Genomic DNA, 24,123 nt, shown 5'->3' with positions numbered 1-24,123 from the left:
GTCATGAATCGTATACTAAGGAAATTTTGGTGGGGGCAAATTAACCATGTTGATAAAATTGACTAGGCAAGTTGGGTTAAGTTGTGCAAGCCCAAACGAGAAGGGGGTTTGGGGTTCAAAGACTTAAAAGAGCTTTGATGTGGCCTTGTAAACAAAGAAATGCTTGTATTTCATTAAAAATCCAAACTCACTAGTGAGTTAGGTGTTGAAGGCCAAGTACCATCCAAGGACCTCCTTCTTAAGAGCTAACTATCCTACTTAGCTTCTTAGGGTTGGAAGAGTTTAATGGAGGGGAAGAAAAATCTAGAAATGGTGTGATGTGGCAAGTAGGAAATGGCCTTTCTATTGATGCATAGAAGGACTCATGGATCCCCTCTATTATGGGTTTCAAAATGCCTATTGAAAAACCTTTGGACAGGGGGTATGAAAAGGTGAGTGATTTCATTTCTATGTCTTACCATGAATGGGATATGGATAAATTGAATAGGTACTTCCCTCATGCTGCCAATGCAATTTCAAAAATTTACCTCTAAGGAAGAAGTAGAAGATAGAGTTATCTAGACTCTTTAGAGAAATGGGGAGTTCTCAGTCAAGTTGGCCTACCATCTAGCCCATGGCCTCAATGTGAATTTTGTTGTTAGAACTACTGATAGGGGTGGAGGGATTTCTAGTCTAGAGGAGTCCTTACTTTGGAAGCTGGTTTGGAGTAGTAAGGCTATTCCCAAAATAGGGTTGTTCATGTTAGGAATGGCAATGGAGCCGGGCAGGGCCGGGTTTCGTCTGCCTCGTACCTAACCCTGAATTGAAATTCCCTGCCCTGAACCCCAGTAGGGCTAAAAATTTAAATCCCATCCCCATCCCCGCGGGGAACGAGGATCCCCAACTTAAGCCCACCCCACCCTAGTCATTCTTACTTGTATATTTATAAATTTTTAAATCTGCTTAGAACTATTTTATTTTATGTAATATAGTATAGTATAATATAATATATAATAATATAATATGATATAATATACATTAGCATATATTAACAATTTTATATGTATTATGTTATATAGGCGGGGTTGAGGTTGGGCTTGGGGTGGGGTGGACAAATATTGTCCCCGACCCCCAGAGTTTTGGGTTTTCCCCTAACCTGCCCCAAACCTTGACTAGTGGTAAAAAACCCACCCTGACTGGGGCAGGGCCCCACAGGGAGGGTCAAATTGCTATCTCTAGTTCATGTGGAGAGCAATACATCATAGTTTTCTTGTTTTGGCCTCCCTTCTTTGGAGGAAGTAGATCGCCATTGTGTTCGGTCTGTAACCTTTGCATGGAGGCAGTGGATCACGTTCTATTACACTATGAAACCAATGCTCTGGTTTGGTTGGAATCTCTTTTGGGTTTTCGGCTTCAAGAGGATGGTAGGTGCACTTTGTAATCTTTACTTCTCCATTGGGCAAAGGATAGTCATGTTTTGAAGGCTGATAAAAAATTAGTTTTTTTTTTTTTTTTTTGCATTTTTGTCACATTGTGGCAGATTTGGAATAGAATAAACTCCTTAGTTCATTTAAACGTAATTGTTGATCCCTCTGTTTTTGTTGCTAGGGTGAACAAATTACTATCATATGTACAAAGCTTGTTAGATCTCCTAGTTTTACGTCTGACCTCTCCAAAAAATCCTAATGCTAAGGATCACCATATTGGAGCTCCTCATGATCGTTTTGCCCGATTGTTTGTTGATGGTTCTTTCTCTTCTACAAATGGATATGCGAGAATTGGTTTTGTGGTTTTTGATCACCATAAGAAGTTTGGGGTGGCTACCTCGTTTGTGGTGAAGCTGAGATCCCCTCTCATTTCGGAAGCTCAGGCAATCCTTGAAGGTCTAGGCTAGTCAAGTCTCTAGGTCTGGATTAGTGCATTTGCTTTTCAGATTTCAAAATCTTGATAGACAGCTTGGATACTCCTTAGGGCTGTAAGTTGGGCCAAGTTCGGTTGGGTTGAGGCCAACCCTAGTCCAACCCTAAGTTCTAAACCCCCAACCCTAACTAAATTCCTTCAATCTAACCCAACCCAACTAGACCCGAAGTCTACTCCAAGTTGGGTCCAACACAACCTTCTTTCCATCCCTTAAAACCTCATAGAATTTCTCAATTTTAGATCTTAACTCAACTTTCACTACATATATTAATCCTATTTTTCATTAGTATTTATTTGTTGACATTTTTTTTGTTCTTTTGGTACAAAATTCATAAAACAAGTGTTAGAAATGACTATAGTTTATTATGAATTGTGACTTATAATAGATCTTTTATGGGCGGCAAACAACAAAGAGGGGATGAAGAATAAACTTTTCAAAAAACATAAAATAATGTTATTAAGGTATTAGTCTTTCCGGTTAGGATTAAGTGAAGTGATTATCTCAAAAGAAATACATGATACACACGTGCTATACAAATATCATTCACCTAAACAAATTAATATATGCTATATATTACATATATTATAGAGTTGGGTTCATGTTTCCTAGGGGGTCAACCCTAACATAACCCCAAATAAAATTGGGTTCATGAATTTCAACCCTAACCCAACCCAACATTTTCGGATTGGGTTCAGGCCAACTCGGCCCAAGTTGCAGCCTTAATCGATATCTCCTCCTAGTGAAATCCGGGCTATCCTATTGGACATTCTAGTTGTGAGGCAGGGCTTTAATTTTATTGTGTTTTGTTTTGTAAATAGGAAAAAAACAATATTGCTTATTTCTTAGCCTTATCAATCTCGTATAAAAGGTTCGTGGTTTTGTAATGCTCCAAGTTGTTGTGCAATTCGATCTCTTTGGATGTTTCTCCCTTTTACGTTTTAATGAAACATTCATTTAATTAGTAAAAAAATTGGGTTCACAAGAGGTCAACTACCCTCAAAGTAATCAATTGTGTTCCAATATATCAATTATATACCAACGAGTCTTTTGAGAAATAGTGAACGGAAAATTTCTACAGGGAGATCTCAAGGAAGGTTGAAGGGAGACGATAGAGACTGCAAGGCCGCCATTCTTGGAATACATAAAATATGATAAATAAATAAATATATATGGGGATGTAACTCAGATGGTAGAGCGCTCGCTTATAACTCAGATCGTCACTAATTCAATGAGTCCGATTCTGCTACCCACAAGGCCTCAATAGCATATAAGTACGAAACGATGTGATGTTCCGGATGTGCGGATGTAGCGATTTATGGGTAGCAGATTCGGTCACGGACCAGATGGCCACATCATTTACGAAAATAGGGTACGGGAATGTAAGACGAGAGTGATGATCAGATGTATCGCTCTCATCCGAATCCATCAACGACTATTGGAAACTTTTGGTTTCTCAAGCTTCATGTCAACACAAACACGTGTATATCTACGAGAGCAGCGATCATAAATTCATAACCAGGTGCTTGCGACAAACTGTTAGAATGGCTGTTGCACTCCCATCTTTTCAGAGGCGAAGAACTGTTCCTCCCTTCTAGCGTCCGAAGTCTGAATCTGAACAGGAATGGATCCTCCGTTTAAGCCTAGTAAGCATATCTATGTCTGAAACGAGCTGCTGCTGCTTTTGTCGATTATCCAACAAAGATTTGATAGAGAAATGTGTGGTCTTTAAGCTAATTTATTCATTTATTTATTTCTCCCCTGGGCTTATGAGATGAACTAATTTAGTGTGGGGTAAGTGTTACTGTTTGGTAGGGTTTGGTTTTATTGGGCTTTCCTGGGGGAGAGAGTTAAAGTGGGAGCTGTTGTTCGTCTGGTTTGGTTTTAAATTTTGGTGCTTGGAGTAGAACTAATTGAGGTTATTGTTATAAAACTGTTAAGGGATTAGGGTTTTAGATTGCTGTTTTCTTTTACAGGCTCGTGTTATGTGTCCAGTATCATTTGTTGAGCCTGATGGCTTGTTTTGATAATGGTTTGTGATCTTTTGATTTCTGAGTTCCTTTTTCTTGTCTACGTAGCCTTCTGAACGGAGCTCAGCTTTTTCAGTTAGGCGTGGTTGTTTTCACATGCCTAAATGTACCAAGGGGAGCCCTCACTGCTCACCTAAGTACTAATCTGAGGACTCTGGAGGTAGAAAGCAAAACATAAAAAAGGAAAATAAGAGAAAGCCCAATCTTTATGTTATATATTGTAGTCTATCCAGGATTTTCCCCATTCAACTAAAGATAAGGACTTAGAGATACCGTCGAAAGAAAGGTGAGTGGATGGTAACATAGATAGAAAGGTGATGTGGAATTTAGGGGTGCAAGTGTGCAACTGATTTGGGATTTTATTGAACAGTTCGGGCTTGAGTTCGATTAGGCTTGGTAACATTGTAACAATGAAATACACTTCAGCCTATGTAAGAGAGATAACAACTTTACTCTGATAGAATTGCCTTCACCTACCTACTAGTAGCCGTCAAAGCTCTACCACTACCAGTATAAGCTCTATGATTCTACCACTACCCGTAACATTGTAACAATGAAATACACTTCAGCCTATGTAAGAGAGATAACAACTCTACTCTGATAGAATTGCCTTCACCTACCTACTAGTAGCCGTAGAAGCTCTACCACTACCAGTATAAGCTCTATGACTCTACCACTACCGGTAGAAGCTCTATCAGTACCTGTAGCAGCTCAACCACTACCCGTAGAGTTTCTACCAGAAGGGGTACTACCAACATCACCAAACAAAACACAAATCACAAGTGTCATGTACTTTCGTAGCTGAAAAATTAATATACAAGCGAATACTAAGTTAATTCATTCCATTCCCTCTTACCAAGTCCTATTATAAGGTATTAACTTTTTTTTGAAGAGTAAAGAAAATAGCTTTATTAAAATAGAAAAGCGAGTGCAAGCTGATTGGGTGTCAAGATGACACACCAAGAGAGTTAATCAAAATGGAAAAGATTCACATTACAAGCTTGGATCTCAAGAACATCCCAAAGGTTTTCCATCAAGTCTGATGGAAAACTTATATTAATACCCATCCCCTCTCATTAAATCTTATATTTACTGTATATTAAATAAATGAGTGGCTGAAGCTATTGGTTGTTATGCTTGTAAATTCCCTGGAAGCTTATAAAAGTGGTATGCCTAGTTGCATGCAAATTCAGTTAAGAAACTAGCACTCACATTCGAGCTTTTGAGCTGAACTCAAGCTTATTGAATATTTAGTCGAACTGAACTTGAACCGGAAAATAGAGTTTGACTTGAACTTGAAATTCAAATATAGGAGTCATAGTTGTCAAGGCAACAAGGCGCCCGTGGAGGCTTGCCTTACCTAACTGCCAAGCAATTTTGTATATTGTGTTATAAAATACTTTTGTATTCTTAATTTTTTGGGATTACAATTATAAAATAGACATTATTAAACTAAAATATTCATTTTATTTGTTTATATACTAATTTCTTTTTATTATTTCTTATTTGTTAGGGTTTAATCAACACAAGCATTGCTAACTACTGTATTGAACCCTCAAAGACTTTAAAACCTGAAAATAAATAAGAAAGAACTTCAAATTTTGTCTAATCGACACATTTTCTTCAACTTCTTCTTCTTCTTCTTCCACCTTTTCTTTTCTTCTTTTTTTTTTTTCATTTTTTTTATCAATAACAAGTAACTTTCATTAACCGTTAAGAAAAAATAAGTACAAAAAATGGGGAGATAAACTGTTCTAACTCCCCCAGACGAGGCTGGAGCCCCCAAAGAAAAATTAAAAGACAGAATTAAAATTGAGCCCAGAACAGAGATTCCCTAGTCACCTCTTGCTTGGCTCACCCATCAGCAAACGAGTTAGCAGATCTCTTCACCCAACTGTACTTTATCTTAATGTCCTTAGCCAGCCACTTGAATTTTTTTCTTCTCATTGCTGTAACTCCACATTCCAGTTTTATCTTCTTTTGACCATCCTATTACCACCTCCGAGTCACCTTCAATTACAAGCCTCCTTATATTCATTTCTTTTGCTCTTTGAATTCCTTCTAAGGCAGCAAAGACCTCAGCCCTAAGGCAATCACCTTCACCAATTGGGCCTGAGAAAATGGCTGAAACATTCCCATGCTCATTCCTGAAAACTCCTCCAATACCAGATTGCCCTGGGTTCCCTATACTATTGCCATCAAAGTTCAGCTATTCTTTTCTTCTTTTCCTATAATAAAAATAGGGGTTCATCCCCTATATTTTTTGAATTGTCTTTTCTTTCTTCTGATTTCTTCTCTTGAATATGTTGATTTTCTATTTTTTAACATGAAGTTTATACTTTTCTTATGAAAATTATGGATAATTATTAAGTAAACATGGTTATGGAACCTAGGGAACTACCCTAGGATATATGTTTTTACAAAACCCATCTCCTAGGCGACTAGGTGACAAGGCTCCCCCTGTTGCCTAGCCTTGCCTTGGCACCTTGAGAACTATGATAAGAGTATTTCAGCCGAGCTGAGCTAAGACATGCCAAAGTTTGACTCAGCTTGATTCAATTGCACCCCTGATGTTAATGATAGCATGGAAAAACAACTCTAATATCAAGCCATATGGATCTATTTTAATTGCTCTCAGAACAAAGATAGAATCTGGCCAAATTCAGACCATCCATCAGATTCTTTTCGTCTGGTTTGGTTGGATTATGGGTAGCTCATATTTGGAGTCCATCCCTTAGTTTGGGAATTTATTTGGACACATCCCAATCTTGACAAAGTGATCTTGTCCCTAATTATTTATTACTCAAGCACCTATTGTCTTTTCACTGAGAATGTGACTGATTATCAAATATAGGATGTGCTCAAATCCGTTCCCCTTGGTTTTTGTCATCTTTTCCACCTAATATGCTTTTTCCTCTTAGGATTGATTATGTAAAGGCCTCTCATGAAAGGTACCAAGCTAATATTGCCATATTTGATGCACAAACATGTCCAAAACATAATAGATCTTAGTTTGCTAAACCTCCTTAAAAATGGTTTGTCTTGGTTATGTTGCCTATCACAATATGTGTATTTGTCAAGTCAATATTATTTATTGTAAACTTGTCTAGCTGCACTTTCTCAAGTCTATATGCTTTACAAGTCACTACACTAAGGATAAGGTTTGAATTGAGAATGCTCTAGCATTTTATTAGTTCAGTGTGTTTGCAATCAAATTTATTTACATGGATTGGCTAATACCTTGTACCATAAAATGAAATAGATTTCAAGTTTTTCTTTGTAAGTCAAACTATTCAATTACCAATAACAAACTAAAAATTCATATGAGGATATTGAATTTTTCATACGAATGCTTTAGGTTTTCCAGAAAATTTGATGCACAAAAACCGGTTACATGAATATGCACAAAAATCAGCTATCCCACTTCCTGTTTATAGCTGTGTTAATGAGGGAGCTCCGCATGCACCAAAGTTCAGGTCTACAGTTTTGATTGATGGAGAAACTTATACATCATTTAGGACATTCTCAAATCGCAAAGCTGCAGAGCATGATGTTGCAAAAGTTGCATATGAGCATATACAGAAAAAGACTAAAGAAAGTTGTCCTATAATTCTTGAGGTATGTTCAATGGCTTTTCCTTTTTGTGATTGGTGTGCCCAGGATGCGTCGTCAAACACCCGTGGCACCAGTTTAGAGATTTGTAAATTTTTCCAATCCTCACGTAACCTTAAACAATGTAGTACGTGGTGAGGAAGGGGTCAAACCCACAAGGAAGCAAAAATAAAAATTATTATTTTCGTTCCGGACAAATAAAAGGAAAATAGATATGAAATTTACAGAAAATAAGAACATAAAATTTATTAATGCTGAAATTAAATGTTCTGAATTGAACAAGACAATAATTAAAATTCAGAAATTAAAGAACACTGAAATCAACAAAAAAAATAAATAAAAATGATCCAAAATTTGGATCCAGTGGCGGTAGCTGTCCGGGAAGACGAAATACACGCTTTTTCCCTCTGTTCAACCCTCGAACCACTCGAGATACCTTAGCCTTGAATCGGACGAATTCGGATATGCAAAACACACAAACAAACATAAATTAAATCTAAAATATTGCCAGAATAAAAATAACATAAAATAAAATAAAGAAAACGAAAGGGATGGTTGATCAAGTCTAGTGGCGGTAGTTGCAGATTGGATGGGTTGCTTGCAAGAACCCCTCCTGATAAGATATGGGCGTCCTTCCCTTCTACAACCCTTAAACTCTTCAAGAAACCTTAGCCTTGTGAACTAGGTGAATTGACCAACCCCTTCTCAAGGGCCCCTTGGGTCATTTTTATAGAGAATGGTGGACATAAGTAGGATTAGAGAGGAAGAAATGGGCAGCTCTTAGGTTTATGCAAAAATATGGGTGCCCTAAGGTTTGAGAATGGAGGGTTAGGATTATTCTAAGGAGAAATCTAAGGGTATGAGGGGCTGCTAAGGCTTGGATGGTTGAGATTAGAGGTTAGGAGAGAATGGAGGGTGGAGATTTGATAGCTTAGGGCGGCTAGGGCTTGTTAGAGGTGAAAAGAATGAGTGGGGAGGTGCCCTAGGGTTTGCTAAGGAGAGGGGAGTATGCTAATACAGTAGGAGGGGCGCCTATCTGGGTTTGGTAGATAGGAGGTGGCCCCTTATGCTCAGTTTTTCACATAAACACCCCCTCTCTCAACTGGAATTCACACCAGTTTCCTAAAAATTGCATTTCAGCCCTAAAACTTCCCCAGTTTTTCCCTGGGTTTGCATAAGGACCCTCAGAGGTCACAATATTGAATTTAATTGGGAAAATGGCACATTTTGACTATTCTAAGACCTAAAATACCTTTGAAATGATGCCCTTAAGGCATCAAAATACAGAGTTATCACACCCCCAACTTGATCATTGCTACTCCCTTAACAATGCAGCTTTAAAATCCTAATGATATAAAAAGAAGTCATTCCCATAGCAAGATCATCATTGACAAAATCAGCCAAGTATCCTAATTCCAGAATTCTCAAACTTTGTATAGATCAGTTTCCTCAACTTTTTCTGTTTGGGAATCTCTTTTAATGGAAAAACTTGGAAATTTCTCATCAAAATTTTTAGTTTTGCATTTCTAAAGGCTTAGCTCTTATTATTATTATTATTATTATTATTATTATTATTTTCAAAATTTCTCTCTCTTTCCTTATCTTCCAACTTAAGTGCCATTTTCCCTAATGGCATGACTAGAATGATGCAAAAGGGACTTGGGCCAAAGGGAACAATCAAGAGGTAAGGATTCAATAGGGGTTTAGGATCTGTCAATTGGTCTTGCATCAAGAAAACAAAAACTCTAATCCTAAAAGCAAAAGCAACTAAGAACTACGTTGGGTTGCCTCCCAACCAGCGTTAAGTTTAACGTCTTCAGTCAGACGCATTCACTCATTTCTCACATCTACACTCCTAGACTCACTTTCTTCTTTACACAGACGGGGCTCAGATTGGGCTAACCAAAGGGTAGATAGGGCATCTACAAGGTCATTCGCTACCTCTACCTTGAACTCATCTTCTCCTAGGTTTGGATACTTAGTGGCACTAAATACATTTAATCGGACTTTCTGCTCCCAAAATGAAATGTCCATTTCTTCCGATATATAGTTGATGTTTGCATTGATAGTTGCTAGAAACGGATGTCCTAAGATTATCGGGTTATGGTTCAGTTCCTCAGTTGGGGTCATGTCTAGGATGATAAAATCCACTAGGAAGTAACAATCCTCTACTCTGACAATGACTTCCTCAATAACACCTCAAGGAGTCTTGACTGATCAATCAACGAGTTGCAAAATTACCGGTGTAGGTTTTAACTCGCCGATCCTGAACCTTTCATAAATAATAGAGGGGAGTAGATTTACACTGCCCCCAAGATTCAATAGGGCCCAGTCGAAAGTGATTCCAGAGATGACACAACTTATTAGAGGAGCACCAGAGTCTTTCATTTTCCGAGGGAGTTGGTTTAGGAGAACCGCACTAACATTTGGGGAGAGCATCACTTTTTGTGGGGCCGATCATGGCTCCCTTTTTTGAGTACACAACTCGTTCAAGAATTTGGCGTACACCGGGACATGTTGGACCTCGTCAAGAAGAGGGATGTTAATATGGGCTTGCTTGAATAATTCCCTGATCTCCTCGTTGCGAGTCTCTTTCGTCTTTCGCAACGGTCCGACTGTGAGTGCGGTTGGAAAGGGAACTATCGGTCGGTTCACTATAGGTTCTTCTAATTTTTTTTTTCCTTTTTCTTCCCCCCCCTCCCAACTTATGATCTTCTTGTTCCTTTTCTTCTTCACTAATGTTTTCAAATTTCTTTTTCTCATACGGGTCCTCTAAAATCCTCCCACTCCTTGAGGTCATAATAGCCTTGGCATTTTCAAACTAAAGATTCTTAGGAGGTAGTTGAACCTACTGTGGAGGAAAACCCGGTGACTGATTTTTAGGATTCGTAATCGATTGACTCGATAGTTGTCCTACTTGTCTCCTTGCATTGTCTTTGGTTAACTGTCTTATTTGGCTCTCTAATCTAGCAATGGACTGCTACTGAAGCTGCATGAATTTGTCATCAACTATACTGGTCTGAGGAGGTTATGGGTAAACCTGACAAGGTTGGACCAACTGGTTCCTAGGGTAAGCCTGCTGGAATTGTCTCTACACTTGTGGCCTTTGAAATTGTTGGGCAATGGAGTTAGATGGATGGTATATCTGGGATTGCGTGCTAGGTTGATGTGTCATCCAAGAAAAGTTAGGGTGATTTCTCCACCCAGGGTTGTAAGTATTTGAAAATGGGTCATTATTAGGCCTGAGGAAACTCTGGGCTGCCTGAACCTGTTTTTGGATAAACTGTGGAAACTGGGCCACCGTTTTAACTTGGTGGGCTTGGCTGGCACAAATGGAACAAACTTCAGTATAAGGTGTAGATGGGCCCGATTGCTGGTTATAGGTGAAGAATTGATCAAGCTTTTGGGCTAAAAGATCTACCTTGTCCAATTTTCTAGAGACTGCATTCGACTCCATTCTTGCCTCGGGTTCTATATTGTTCCTGACCTCGTAGAGCCCTGCCCTCTTTAAGGGTCCCACTGACTTCTCATAGGAATATAATGATGCATTGTTGATGGAATTTTCACTCAATGTTTTGAAAAGAGCATATGCTTCATCCTCACTTTTACTCATAAATGCCCCCGCACAGAAGGCATATACCATTTGCCTGTATTGATCAGTCAAGCCTTTATAGAAGGCTTGGACAATTTGCCACTTGGACAGGCCATCGTGTGGGCACTTTCTCAACAACTCTTTCGTTCTCTCCCAAGACTCGTGAATTTGTTTACCCGGTGTTTGGGTGAATCCAGTGATGGCTCTTCTCATGGTGTTGGTTTGTCTTATAGGGTAGAACTTTCTAAGGAATTCTTGTTGCATTTTTGCCCAAGTTCTAATAGGTCTCCCTATACTTCCCAACCAGTGCTTGGCCTTGTCTTTCAAGGAGAAGGGGAAAAGAGTTAATCTAAGGGCATCGTCATTAATGTTTTGGATCCTTACAGTGGAACAAATTTCTAGAAACTCATCTATGTGTTTGTATGGGTCCTCACTCGGGTTCCTGTAAAAAGAGGGGAGCATCTGGATTGCGCTTGATTTAATCTCATACTGCAAGGCTTGGGTATCCAACAACTGTATGCAGGACGAAGGGTTATACTGGGTCGGAGTGAAATACTCCTTCAGCATTCTGGGTTGTTCATCATCGATCCTAGCCATTTGGTTGCGTTGTTGGTGATGGAGGTATCTCTCTATCTCAAGTATTAGACCTGTTCATGGGTCGGGTGGCCCAACGGGTTGGATCGGCCCCCGGACGGGCTTGAGCATGTGTTTTAGCCCGCAGGCTTGACCTCGGGCCTAAAAGCCCAAGCCCGACTATTTTACGCGCTGGGCTCAGGATTTGTTAAAAAAGCCCGGTTCGAGCCCAGCCCGGCCCGACTTTTCCCAAACTACCTAACCCTAACCCTAAATACTTAAAAATTTCTTTTCATTCTCCTTTCTCACTCTCACTCTCAGAAGCGGCTCTCATTTCTCTCACTCAACTCTCAGAACCAGTGAACCCAACTGCACCTGTGAACTCAGTCACCGACGACCGACTCCACCAAAAATAGTCATCTCTCTCTTTGGCGGTGATCTCTCTCTCTCTCTCTAGTTGGCACTGTTTTTATCTTCTTTCTTCTCATTCTCAATTCTCTTTTTTTAGAACTAGGTCTTCTATCTTCTCAGTTCTCTCTCCAGCCGGCGCCACCAGAACCCAGGTGCACCGTTTTCATTCTGCGAACTCGGGCACCGGCGGTTGACACCACTAGATCTAGATTCTCTCTATCTCGAGCAGTGAGCTCTCTCTCTCTCTCTCTCTCTCTCTAGCTGGCACTGTTGTCATCTATTTTCTCACTTTCTAGGTTTCTATTCTCACTCTCAGACTCCCAGGAATCGGTGAACTCAACAGGCACCATTCTCTCAAATGGCACCGGCGCTCAGACTCCCAAGTCGGGCTTCGGGCTTTTTTGAGGGTCGGGCTCGGGCCCAAGTTTTAGGCCCGTTGGTCGGGTCAGGCTCGTGCTCGTGCCTGAAAAGTTTATGTTAATAAAGAGCAAAAGCCCGGCCTGGCCCGACCCATGAATAGGTCTATCAGGTATGGGTTCTACTATTTCTCTCCTCAAAGATCTCCTTCCCAACGTACACTCAGAAGTCCCTTTTTCTTCTTTTTTTTTTGAAAATTGAATTTTAATTTCAAATTTAGATTTTGAAATTTAAATTCTGAATTTTAAACTCAAATTTGAATTTTAAAATTTTTGATTCTCTTTTTTTTTTTTTTTTTAATTAAGCACAAACAAGTAAAACACATGACCTAGGGGCTAAACTAAGGTTTCCTAAACTAGTGGTTCAACCAATGTGAATCCTCTTAGGTTTACCTGGAATTACGCAATTTCCTTTGGTTAGCCAGGTAAGAGGTGGGGATGTGGGAGGCTCCCCTTGCTCTCGCAAGGACCTAATTAAGTAACCACAAAACTCACTTAGGCTTAGTTGGTTAACCTCTTTCCTTAGACAGCAACTGCCGATTATGGAAAGTAATCACAAGTTTCCCTAAAATTCAACACTTTTGAACCAAATGTTTGTGGCCCCCTAAAGGATCTTGCTATCCAAATTTTAAATTAAGGTTTAGGGTGAATCACACGTGAAAGGGTGGTGGTTTTTAGGCCAAGGGTGATGAAATCCCCACCTTACCTTATTTAAATTGGATCGCCCTTAAATGGATTAACGGAAAAACACAATAAATAAAATAAATGCAACTAATTACAATGCATGAATAGTTATCTATAATATGCAGTTTAGCAATAAAGTGATAAAACGGATTAATTCAGCAAAGAGAGCAATTAAAAAAAATGAAAAACCCTAACACATTAACAACTAACAAGATGATTTCAGCAATTAAATAATCTTATATGATGCATGCTCTAGAACATATCAAACTCTAAATGTTGGAATGCAAATGAAAACATTGTAAAATATTATTTTTTTAATTCGAAATTTGAAATTAAAGTTCAAATTCAGATTCGAATTAAAATTCAAACCTTGAAATTTAAACTCAAATTCGAAAATTTGAATAATTTCCTAATTAACAATTAATTACTCAATTAAATAACTAATTAGATCTAAAGTCGAAACAAAAGAAAAAAAATAGTCCTAAAAAAATATAGCCGATCTATTAAGAAATAAAAGTAAAAATAAATAACCAAAGATTCGAAAACACTAATATACCAGGATAAATTCGAAAATAAAAAGAAAATTCAGAAATAAGTTGGGACGGCCATACCTGAATCGCTACCCAATATTTTTCTTTTTTTTTTTGTGCGTATTTCGGCAATGTTCCGGCACCCCGCCTTCGGCTACTACGTCTTGTGAAAACAAAGAAGAATTATGAGAGTTTTATTTTCAATGAACAGAAAACTAATGAAATAATAAAATAATGTAAACGGATCCGAAACAAAGAAATAAAAATTTTCTATCCGTTACTTCCCCGGCAACGACACCAAAAACTGCAATTCAGCCTTGAAACTTCCCTAGTTTTCCCCAGGATTTGCACAGAGACCCTCAAAGGTCACAATATTGAATTTAACTGGGAAAAAGGCACATTTTGACTATTCTAAGGCCTAAAATACCCCTGAAATGATGCCCTTAAGGCATCAAAATACAGAATCAAAATACAGAGTTATAAGTGATCATCATTTTTTTTTTTAATTTGGATGGTTTATTTTGCAACCTTGTATTGTATCTTGTGCTATGCAAATTCAAAGTAGGGTTTTCTGATATTGATTGATCCTATGAGCAACTTGGCTGAGTCATAATTTTTAAGTTTATTTGGTGATTTAAATGAGTAAGCTTCAATTTTTATCTGTTTATATTTTGTAAATTCGTCACTAGAAACTAAATGATTGCCTTTTTGGTTGTCTGCCCTACTTTTGTGTTTCATAGTACTCTTTCTTTTGTTTTATTAGAGACTAATTTTGAAGTTTTTTTTTTTTTTTTCTATCGATACTCGGAAAAAAGATTTTGTTGAATTGATTAAAGAGGCACAACAAGAAGTTGTGAAGATTACAAATCGACACATAATGTCCAAACCCCCAAAATCACAATTGAGCCCAAAACAAAGTGTCTATGTACTCCTTGTTTAGCTAAAGTATCTGCCAAACTATTGGCCGGTCTTCTAACCCATTTATTTCGAATCAACATATCCCTGGAAAGCCTTTTTAACCTCCTAAGATCATTTCTTAGGTGCCACGAAACTCCTTCCCCTTTCTTTAAGCAATCCACAACTCCATCCCTAGTTCCTTGGCTTTCTCAAGCCCATGCTATGAGTTTTGTTGATGCCACATCATTTTGCCCAACTGGGCCCGAGGAGAGGGTACAGATATTACCTTCTTCATCCCTGATAGCTACTCCAATTCCAGTGGGGCCTAGATTACCCACACTACTCCCATCAAAATTCAGTTCAACCAACCGCAAGGCAGGGGAGACCTTCCACCATTGTAATTTGTCTTCTGGAAGAAGAGGCAGCTATAGCCCCCCCAATCCCTAAAGTTTTGACCAGTCCATCGTTGAAAGTCTTGACCCAGTGAGCCACTCTTAGAGTTTTAATCAGTGCTTCCTTGTTCCTCTCCTTTCCCCCAAAGATTCTAGAATTTTTTTCCTTCCAAATTGACCAAATAACTGCTGCCTTTGTGCGTTCCACATCAGCTTACCCCTTTTAGTAGAACACCAATGTTTTGAGAACCGGAGAAGGGAGAGGTTCACTGTTCACTTCACGGGTCAAAGGTTTGATTGATGTTGAACCGTGATGGCGTGGCATATACATATATATACTGCAGTTCATATAGATACTATATATAATATATTTTACAACTTTTAATGCACTTAAATACAGTGGATGTATGATAAGCTTCTTAATTTTTAAAACAAATGACTAGGGTTCAAGCCTTTTAACTTGCATTTTCTTTAATGTACTTGCAATAATAGTGTAATATGTATAATAAATAGTCATTAATTAGCATAAGTAAAGAGGTGGATTACTGGGTAGTTAAGTAATTTGTGAAAATAAGAGGTCTTGAGTTCAAATCTTGTTAACAACATTTTAAAATTTCGCTTGTGTATGAACTCGGGCGGTTTCATGAAACTAGGACCGATTTTTCGGTTCAACTGGCCGGTTAGTCGATTTTCTGCGGGTTTTGAGCAAGTCCGGTTATTGGGGTATGACCAAACCGGTTAGGGCCCCGGGTCATGGTTCAATTGGATGGTCTGGTCCGGTTTTCTAAACACTGTAGAACACCTACAAATAGAAGGGTTGAACAGCCCTTCCAAGCCAATAGGAGAGAACCACCTACAACCAAAAAGTAAAGCAAACCACTCCCAAATAAAGCCAACAAAAGGATAGAAGATTAGAAGGGGAACTGCTGTCTCATCATTAATCTTACACAAGCTGCACAAGTTGGGGCACAAACACTAGTTTAGCCTCTTCCCATGAAGCTTATCACAAGTAATATTTTTTTTATTAGCAACACAAAAATGATTTATTAATTATAAAAATGATATGTACAATTACAAGAGTGCCCATATAGGGCTGAAAGAGAAAAGAAGAATAAGAAGTACAAGTAATGTACAACAAGGACTATACTAATAAGTACATCAAGTTATAGAGTCTCCACCCCCCCTCAAATTGATGCCTAGACATAAGCATCAGTTTGTCTATAAGAAAGAGGTGTCGAACTCTAGTCATAGCTTTGGTGAAGATATCAACAATCTGCATGTCCAAGGCTACATGAAGAAGTGATATAGACCCAGTAGTGAAGAGATCTCGGATAAAGTGGTAGTCCACCTCAATGTGCTTGGTCCTCTCATGGAAGATAGGGTTAGATGCAATCTTGTTAACACTTGTATTGTTTGCATAGAGAGGAATAGGAGTAGGAAGCCGAATGCCAAGATTCATAAAGAGAGACTGTAACCAAACAATCTCACTGCAAATCGAGGACATGGCCCTATACTTTGCTTTAGTTGAAGACTTGGAGACTGTTTGTTGTCTCTTATACTTCTAAGAGGTGAGTGAATCACCCATAAAAACACACCACCCAGAAGTGGACCTACGAGTGTCTGGACAATCAGCCCAATCCGCATCAACATATGCTCTCAATTGAATAGGAGAGGAGGAGGAGAAGAACAGTCCTTGGGAAGTTGTGCTTCTAACATATCAAATGGTGCGATGAACAACAATCATATGAGTCTGACGAGGAGCAGAAACAAATTGACTAACAACCAGAACAGCATGAGAAATATCAAGTTGAGTCATAGTAAGATAAATGAGGGGCCCCACAAGCTGGCGATATAAGGCAGCATCGGGAAGTAATGGAACTTCAGATTTAGATAGCTTAAAATTTAGCTCCATAGGTGTATCAACATGCTTTTCATCATTATGACCAGCAAGTTTAACAAGGTCAGAGGCATACTTCTGTTGACAAACAAAATACCCTCGATCACTACGATGTACTTTCAGACCTAGGAAATATGTGAGAGAGCCCAAGTCCTTCATGTGAAAGGAATTATGAAGTAATAGTTTCAATTCACGAATGCCTTCAGCATCATTCCCAGTCAACAACATGCCATCAGCATATGGTAGGAGAATGGTAATACCTTGAGGCTATCGCCTAACAAATAAAGAGTGATCAGGAGAACTTTGTTTATATTCAGTAGCAACTACAACATCGCGAAAGCATTCAAACCATGCCCGGGGAGCTTGTTTTAGACCATATAGATTTTTTTTGAGGCGACATACTAAAGAAGGATCACTGTAGTATCCAGGAGGAGGCTTCATGTAGATCATCTCCTTCAATTGATCACGAAGAAAGGCATTCTTCACATCAAGTTTGCATATGGTCCAAGACTGAGCAACATTCACTACTAAAAGAACACGGACTGTGGTGATCTTTGCAACAAGACCAAAGGTTTATTCATAGTCAATACCATATTCCTGACTATATCTCTGGGCAACTAAACGTGCCTTGTATCGATCAAGAGATCCATCAAGCTTTAGCTTAATGCTATATACCCAACAACTCCCAACAATGGATGCATCTGGAGGAACAGGCACAAGATCCCAAGTGTCATTCTCATGTAAAGCATGAATCTCCACATCCATGGCTTCCTTCCTATGAGGGCTGCTATTAGCTTCTTGGTTGGAGCAAAGAACATCTGTGGAGGATAGGACAACAGACAAAGAGCTATGGTTTAAAGGAAAACCATAGTAGTCAGGAGGTCTAGATATATGAGTAGAACGACGAAGAGGAACAGAAGTATGAAGAGTGTCTGAAGTAGAGGTATCACTTATAGGAGTAGTGGTAGGGTGATGATCTGAACCGCGAGGAAGGAGAGTCGCAGGCGTAGGGGCTGGAGCATGTAACCGCTTGTGAGAGAAGATGAGAAAGTCCTTCTCAACAAAAGGAGGTGGAGCATCTTGTGAATCAAAGTTTGGCAAAATAGAAATAGACGGTGCAGACAGTCTAGCAATTCTAGCAAAAAAGGAAATGTGCTCAAGGAAAACAACATTACGTGATATACGAATGCGACGAATAGAGGGATCATAACAAAGAAATCGTTTGTGGTCAGGATTGTAACCCACAAAGGCACTCATGACAGACTATGCAGACAATTTAGAAAGTTCACGAGAGGGAAGATGAATAAAACACACACATCCAAACACATGAAGCATAGATAAATCTGGAGAACGATCAAATAACTTCTGAAAGGGAGGCATATTACCGAGAACTGAGGAAAGAATATAGTTGATAAAAAACATAGTTATACTGGTTGCCTCTACCCAAAAGGAAGGTGGAGTATGGGACTCCTGCAAGAGTGTCCTCACAACACTAAGGATATGTCCATTCTTGCGGTCAGCCACACCATTCTACTAAGGAGTATCTGGACAATTTCGTTGCACTTGTATTCCATGGTCCTTCAAATAGGATAAAAAATCTCCATCAGTGTATTCTCCTCCTAAATCCGAACGGAGAATACACACTTGTGATTGAAACCGAGCCCGCACCATAGCATGAAACAACTTAAATATTTGTATCCAAGCCAAGAAGACACAGAAGCATTCCAGATATCACTATGTATAAGCTTGAAGGGAGAGGTAGCATGCTCAGATATGTGAGGAAATGGTAAGGTATGACTCTTACTTAAGCAACAAGAAACACAAGATGTATCAATGGTGTGCAAGGAAGGAACTTTATTCTTAATAATGCTTGAATCAAACAAAAATTTTAATTTTTCAGAATGTAAATGACCCAAACGTTTATGCCATAAGTCCCAAACATTATTTCTATGACTCAAAAATGAACTAAAAGTGGAGGAACTGAAATAAACTGTTGATGCTGCTGTTTGAGGCTTCTCGAACTCCAATGCAAACAGACAGCCCAACCTGTGCCTCTTCCCTTTAACCTTCCCGGTATTTCGGTCCTGAATCAAACATCCATTCTGAGAGAAGATGAGTGTTACCTTCATCAATTAATTGGCCAACAAAAATCAAGTTTGTAGTGAGATTAGGAACAAGAAGGGTCTTGGTAAGAGGGAAAGATGCAGTGGGTGAAAGCTTAAGAGACAGATCATTACTACGAATGATGTTTAACTTTTCACCATTGGCAGTATGTTTGTGATGAGTTTTAGTAAGGCTACTTGGTTGGTTAGGGTAGGCTCCTATCATGTGGTTGGTAGCTCCAGAGTCAATGATCCAAGTATGAGAAGAAGAAGCACAATAATCGGAAAACTCACCAGGTAAGCCAATAGCTGAAAGAGCAGAAGAAATAGCAAAAGTTACTAGGTGTCAATTGTTTTCCTCAACCATAGATGCCAGAGAATCACCTTTAACAAAAGAATCACCACCAATTGTAGATTTCTTACTCCCATCTGCTACAACAGCAATGTCAATTCCATAGGTTGATCCTTCCAGCTTTATAGGAATAATATCTTCTCTATTGGAGGCTATTTCAGCAAAAAAACAACAATCCATGCACAAGGATATCAGAGACAACCAAATTCAGCAATCAAGAACTCAAGATGACAGTCCAAAAAAGGCAAATTTTGAGATTGTCAAGTCTAAAACCCTTCACATATGAAGCTGAAGTCTGAATCAAATAAATGGGAAGCAAGAAAACCCTAGGACAACACCAGATCTAGGGTTATAGGTCGACCGAGTCAGTCGATTGAGAGAAAACTGTGATTTACCAACACATCAGGCATCTTTTTCAAGAATAAGGAGATATCTTGTGCTGATCGAAACATTCCCTAAAAATCTCCAAACCAGAAACTGAATGTAGGATTAAGAAGAGCTTGAGAGGACCCTTCAATCTGGAAAGAAAAACTCAAATCGCAGGCTGATGTAGAAGGCCAAAAGCCCAAAAAGAGTTACAGTCCAAAAAGGAAACAGTGTTACAGCCCCAAGAAGAAGATCAAAACTCCTTTGAAAACTTCACCAAATCAAATGTTGTTTGTAGGTAGAATAGATCAGGTCTAGGCGACACCAGATCTGAAGTCCAAAGCTGTTGCAGTCCAAAAAAGGAAATTGTACAGTGTTGCCGCCCCAAGAAGAAGATCAGAACTCCTGAAAACTTCACCAAATCAGATGCTGTTTGTAGGAAGAGTAGATCAGGTCTAGGCGACACCAGATCTGAAGTTTGGCCTTGAACCAATGGCTCACAAGAGAGATCTAACAAAATCTCTCCTGCTGGTTGCGCAAAGAAGACTGAACAGAAAAGGGTTGATTAAAACAGCCCTAATATGACAGGATTACTGCTTCTAGTGAGTTTCACAAGAGAGAGAAAATAGATCAAAGAGCAACCTGCTCTGATACCATGTCAACACTTGTCTGAATAGAGAGAAGAACAAGAATAATCTTAGAGGTGTCAAGAATGAATGACTCCCACCTCAAAGAGTCTCTTATATATTAAAAGATATGTATAATTACAAGAATGTCCATATAGGGCTGGAAGAGAAGAAGAATAAGAAGTATAAATAATGTACATCAAAGACTATACTAATAAGATACATCAAGTTATAGAGTCTCCACAGTTATCACAAGTATTAATGCAACCATGATACACTTCTCAACAGAAAATACTGACTCTAGGAGGGATGGGAGAACACCCAATTTCTTTAACAGGGAAAGAAGAGGAAGGTGGAGGTGAGGAGGCTACAAGGGAGTAAAAGAAGGATTTATAGGTGAAAGTCCTAGATGAACAAAGGCTCCAGACCCTGCTGTCCTCACCCCCAACCCCAAGAACCACTGGATTCAATAAATAGAGCAAACCAGAAACAGGGGGAATTTGAAAGTTATATTCCTTAAGTTTGAACTTTGAATTTTTACATGTGATACAAAGCTCTTAGGAAGATCCCCACCCTTAAAATTTATGCTTTTGTAATTATAATTTGTGTAAAAGGGAACAAAGAAATTTTGGAGAAATATTAAACTCATGGATTTATTTCTTTTCATTTAAATTTTTATGAGCAACCTAGACATCCAGTTTTAAACTTTAAATCATATTAATGTAGAGAACTAGGATCAAATCCTGGTAGCCACATATAGTAATTACTATTTCTTTTTATCTATAACTTGCTATCATTGATCAAATGGAAAAGGGGAATAGTTACTTTGCTAAGAAGAATCTTTTATCATATTAGAGTTACATTGTATGAAATACTGTGTAAAAGAAATGGTAAACTAGTTCAGGTCAAAGTTTTATATTTTGGATTTACTTTCTTTGAGGTGCTCCCAAAACACCTTGAGGCGTATGCCAGAGGCGCTGACACCTCTGAGGCGTCTGCCTCATGCGCGTTTTTCATGAGGTGTGCTAGAGGTGTACGCCTCATGCACACATCATATAAAAAAGGCTGAAAAAAAGAAAAAAGAAAAAAAAGGAAAGGAAAAGAAAATAAAGTGAAGGGAAAGAAAAAGAAAGAAAGAGAAGAAACAAAAAGAGAAAAGGGTAAGGAAGGGAAGAAAAGATAAGGGAAATGAAAGTGGTCTGCCCCGGCCCCTTCAGCTGGGGGGCTTCACCCCCTAGACCCCCCCCCCCTTTTTGATCAGCAAAAAGATTTTATTTAACAGAGAAATATTGAAATACAATAGTTATAGGTTGCAGAAAGCATTAACCCAATCTGCAAACACTACAAAACCCCCCACCCCCCTTTTCCATGCAGCCCAATTTGTTTTTTGTGTTAGGGGGATCTTGCTCCACTCCGGCTCGCTCGCCTCCGCTTCGACAAGACCCCCCTTTCAACTAGTGCTATGCATCTTTATTCTTCTTAATATAAAAGATTTTTATTAGAAATAAAGAAAAAATGAGATCCCCCTTCCTCTTCTTCCTCCTAACCCCCTCTTAAGGAGGCTTACGCCTCTTACATTCTGAACTATATGCCTCACGCCTCACATCATGCCTCCACATTTTAAAACATTGCTTTCTTTCACATCTTTTAAATTTTAATAAATTAGTTAAGTTCTTTTTGTAATAAATAGTGTGTAAAAAGGCCATTATCCAATGTTGGTCCCAACTATCTAGGTCTTGGGAGTGGTAGACTAGATATGGTCCTAGGCTTTGGCATATATTTTGCATGAAGTGGTTGCTTTCAGATTAGAGCATGTGTTCTCACAATCATCATCATCATCATCATTATCATCATCATCGTCGTCGTCGTCGTCGTCCAAGCCTTATCCCAACTATATGGGGTTGGCTACATGAATCCTATTTCACCAATCTGTTCTATTTAAAGCCATATCCATTGTTAAATCATTAGTGCTTAAATACTTTCTTACTACTTCTACTCATTTCCTTTTTGGTCTACCCCTAGCCCTTCTAGCCCCTTCAACTTGTAACAAATCACTTCTAACTGGTGCTGTTGATGGTCTTCTATGCACGTGACCAAACCATTTTAGTCTACTTTTTCTCATTTTATCACCTATTGGGGCCAAGGTTCTAAATGTTGGCACAGTCTGGTATGTCAGATGGGGCGTATTGAACTTTATATTAGGGCACTTTATTTTGTTTTTTAGTTTTTAGTTTTTTTTTTTTTCCAAATCTGTTTAGGTTGGTATAAAGCCTGTCTACCCCTTGAAATGAGTCAAACCCCAAAACACCTGTTATTTCGTGTATTGATGACCCGTCAATATGATACTTATTGGTCAATACATTGAAAAATTTTGATCTTTGATTGGGACTACTCCTAGGTTCCTATGGATGACTTCATTCTTGGTCCTATCCTTTATAGTTTTTCCGCTCATCCATCTTAGCATTCACATTTCTGCCACACTCATTTTCTGGAATATTGTTTCTTGACTGCCCAAGATGTTGCTCCATACAATGTAGCTGGCCTTACAATTGTTTTATAGAATTGTCCTTTTAGTCTAAGTGGTATTTGCCTACACATAAAAGTTCAGAGTAACCCCTCCATTTTGCTCATCTTGCTCTCTAGTTCTTTGGGTGACATCCTCCTCAATCTCTCCCTTATTATAAATTATTGAACCAAGGTACTGGAAGTGGTCACATTGAGCTATCTCTTGGTCTCCAATCCTAAGTGTATCCTGATTATGAATTGTTCTCACAATTGTCCAACAAAATATATTATATACTATTGTACTCCCTTTTTCCTTTTACTAAAAAATATTTTTCATGAACAATTAAATTAAGTATCATTTCCAAGGAGCTGCTAAGCTTTGTTTTGATGGTTCCTCCCTTGAGGTCTTGACCCTTTAGGTATTGGTAGAGCTTTCATAGATAATTTGTGCAACATTATCATGGTTTTCTTTTTCTTCTTGGTAGGTAAAGAGATTCAGTAAATATTGAGAGAGAAATACCCAAGAATGCTAAAAGGGTAATTCAAGGAAAAGGGGATAAACAATAACCACCTTCCTCACTTTGGAGATATAAAATTATTCTCTAGATTAGGAATGACAATGAGGTGGGTTCGAGGCGAGGACCATACTCCTCATCCCCGACCCTGATGTTGGGGTTGGGGTGGGGAATTCACTCCCCATCCCCGTCTCTGGTCAGGTATCACTAGCAATCCCCATCTCCACCCTCGTCCCCACCAAGGCAATCTCCATCCCCGATCTGATAGGGTCAGGTAAGCCCAGTACTCAGCAGGGACGAGGAAACACCCCAAAAATCACTATCAATCCCTACTCTAGATGACATAAAACACCCCATAAATACACAATTTTAAATAAAGTGAGGATCCTCTGCCCCCACAAACAGCTTGGCTAATGCTTTGGTCAAACAAACGGTCATTACGGAACAAATGTTTTGGGGTCAGTTGTAATTTTAAGATAAAATAAGGGTTAGGTAGATCTAACCAGCCTATACATAGGGTTGCTTGTCAATGTACATAATACATATTTAGTTCTTTATACATAAATACATAATCAATTAAAGCTCAGCAGTTACCCATAAAAATCTCAAACTCAACTAAATAAAATAACAAGATCTTTCCCCCTTCTACAAAACAACCCTGATGCAGGATGGAGAAGTGAATGTTATGCTATAGTGCCATAGTAGTCAAGCTAAAGCTCAAGGTGT

General features: G+C 38.8%; 1 protein-coding gene across 1 annotated transcript in view; it reads left to right on the top strand.

The window, feature by feature from the left end:
* Positions 1–3,093: 3,093 nt before the first annotated feature.
* LOC148855076 (double-stranded RNA-binding protein 4-like) overlaps positions 3,094–24,123 on the top strand; it is a 42,305-nt gene continuing 21,275 nt past the window's right edge. Inside the window, exons 1-2 of the mRNA XM_088986240.1 lie at positions 3,094–3,543; positions 7,286–7,545. Of these exons, the coding sequence (XP_088842366.1) occupies positions 3,522–3,543; positions 7,286–7,545 (282 nt within the window). The 5' untranslated portion in view covers positions 3,094–3,521. The remainder of the gene's footprint in view (positions 3,544–7,285; positions 7,546–24,123) is intronic.

The sequence above is a fragment of the Nelumbo lutea genome, chromosome 4, assembly GCF_056320005.1.
Source record: "Nelumbo lutea isolate HS-2025 chromosome 4, American lotus-T2T, whole genome shotgun sequence".
In the NCBI taxonomy this organism is placed as follows: domain Eukaryota; kingdom Viridiplantae; phylum Streptophyta; class Magnoliopsida; order Proteales; family Nelumbonaceae; genus Nelumbo; species Nelumbo lutea.
The sequence above is the reverse complement of the archived record's forward strand: the minus strand, read 5'-3'. Positions and strand labels throughout refer to the sequence as shown.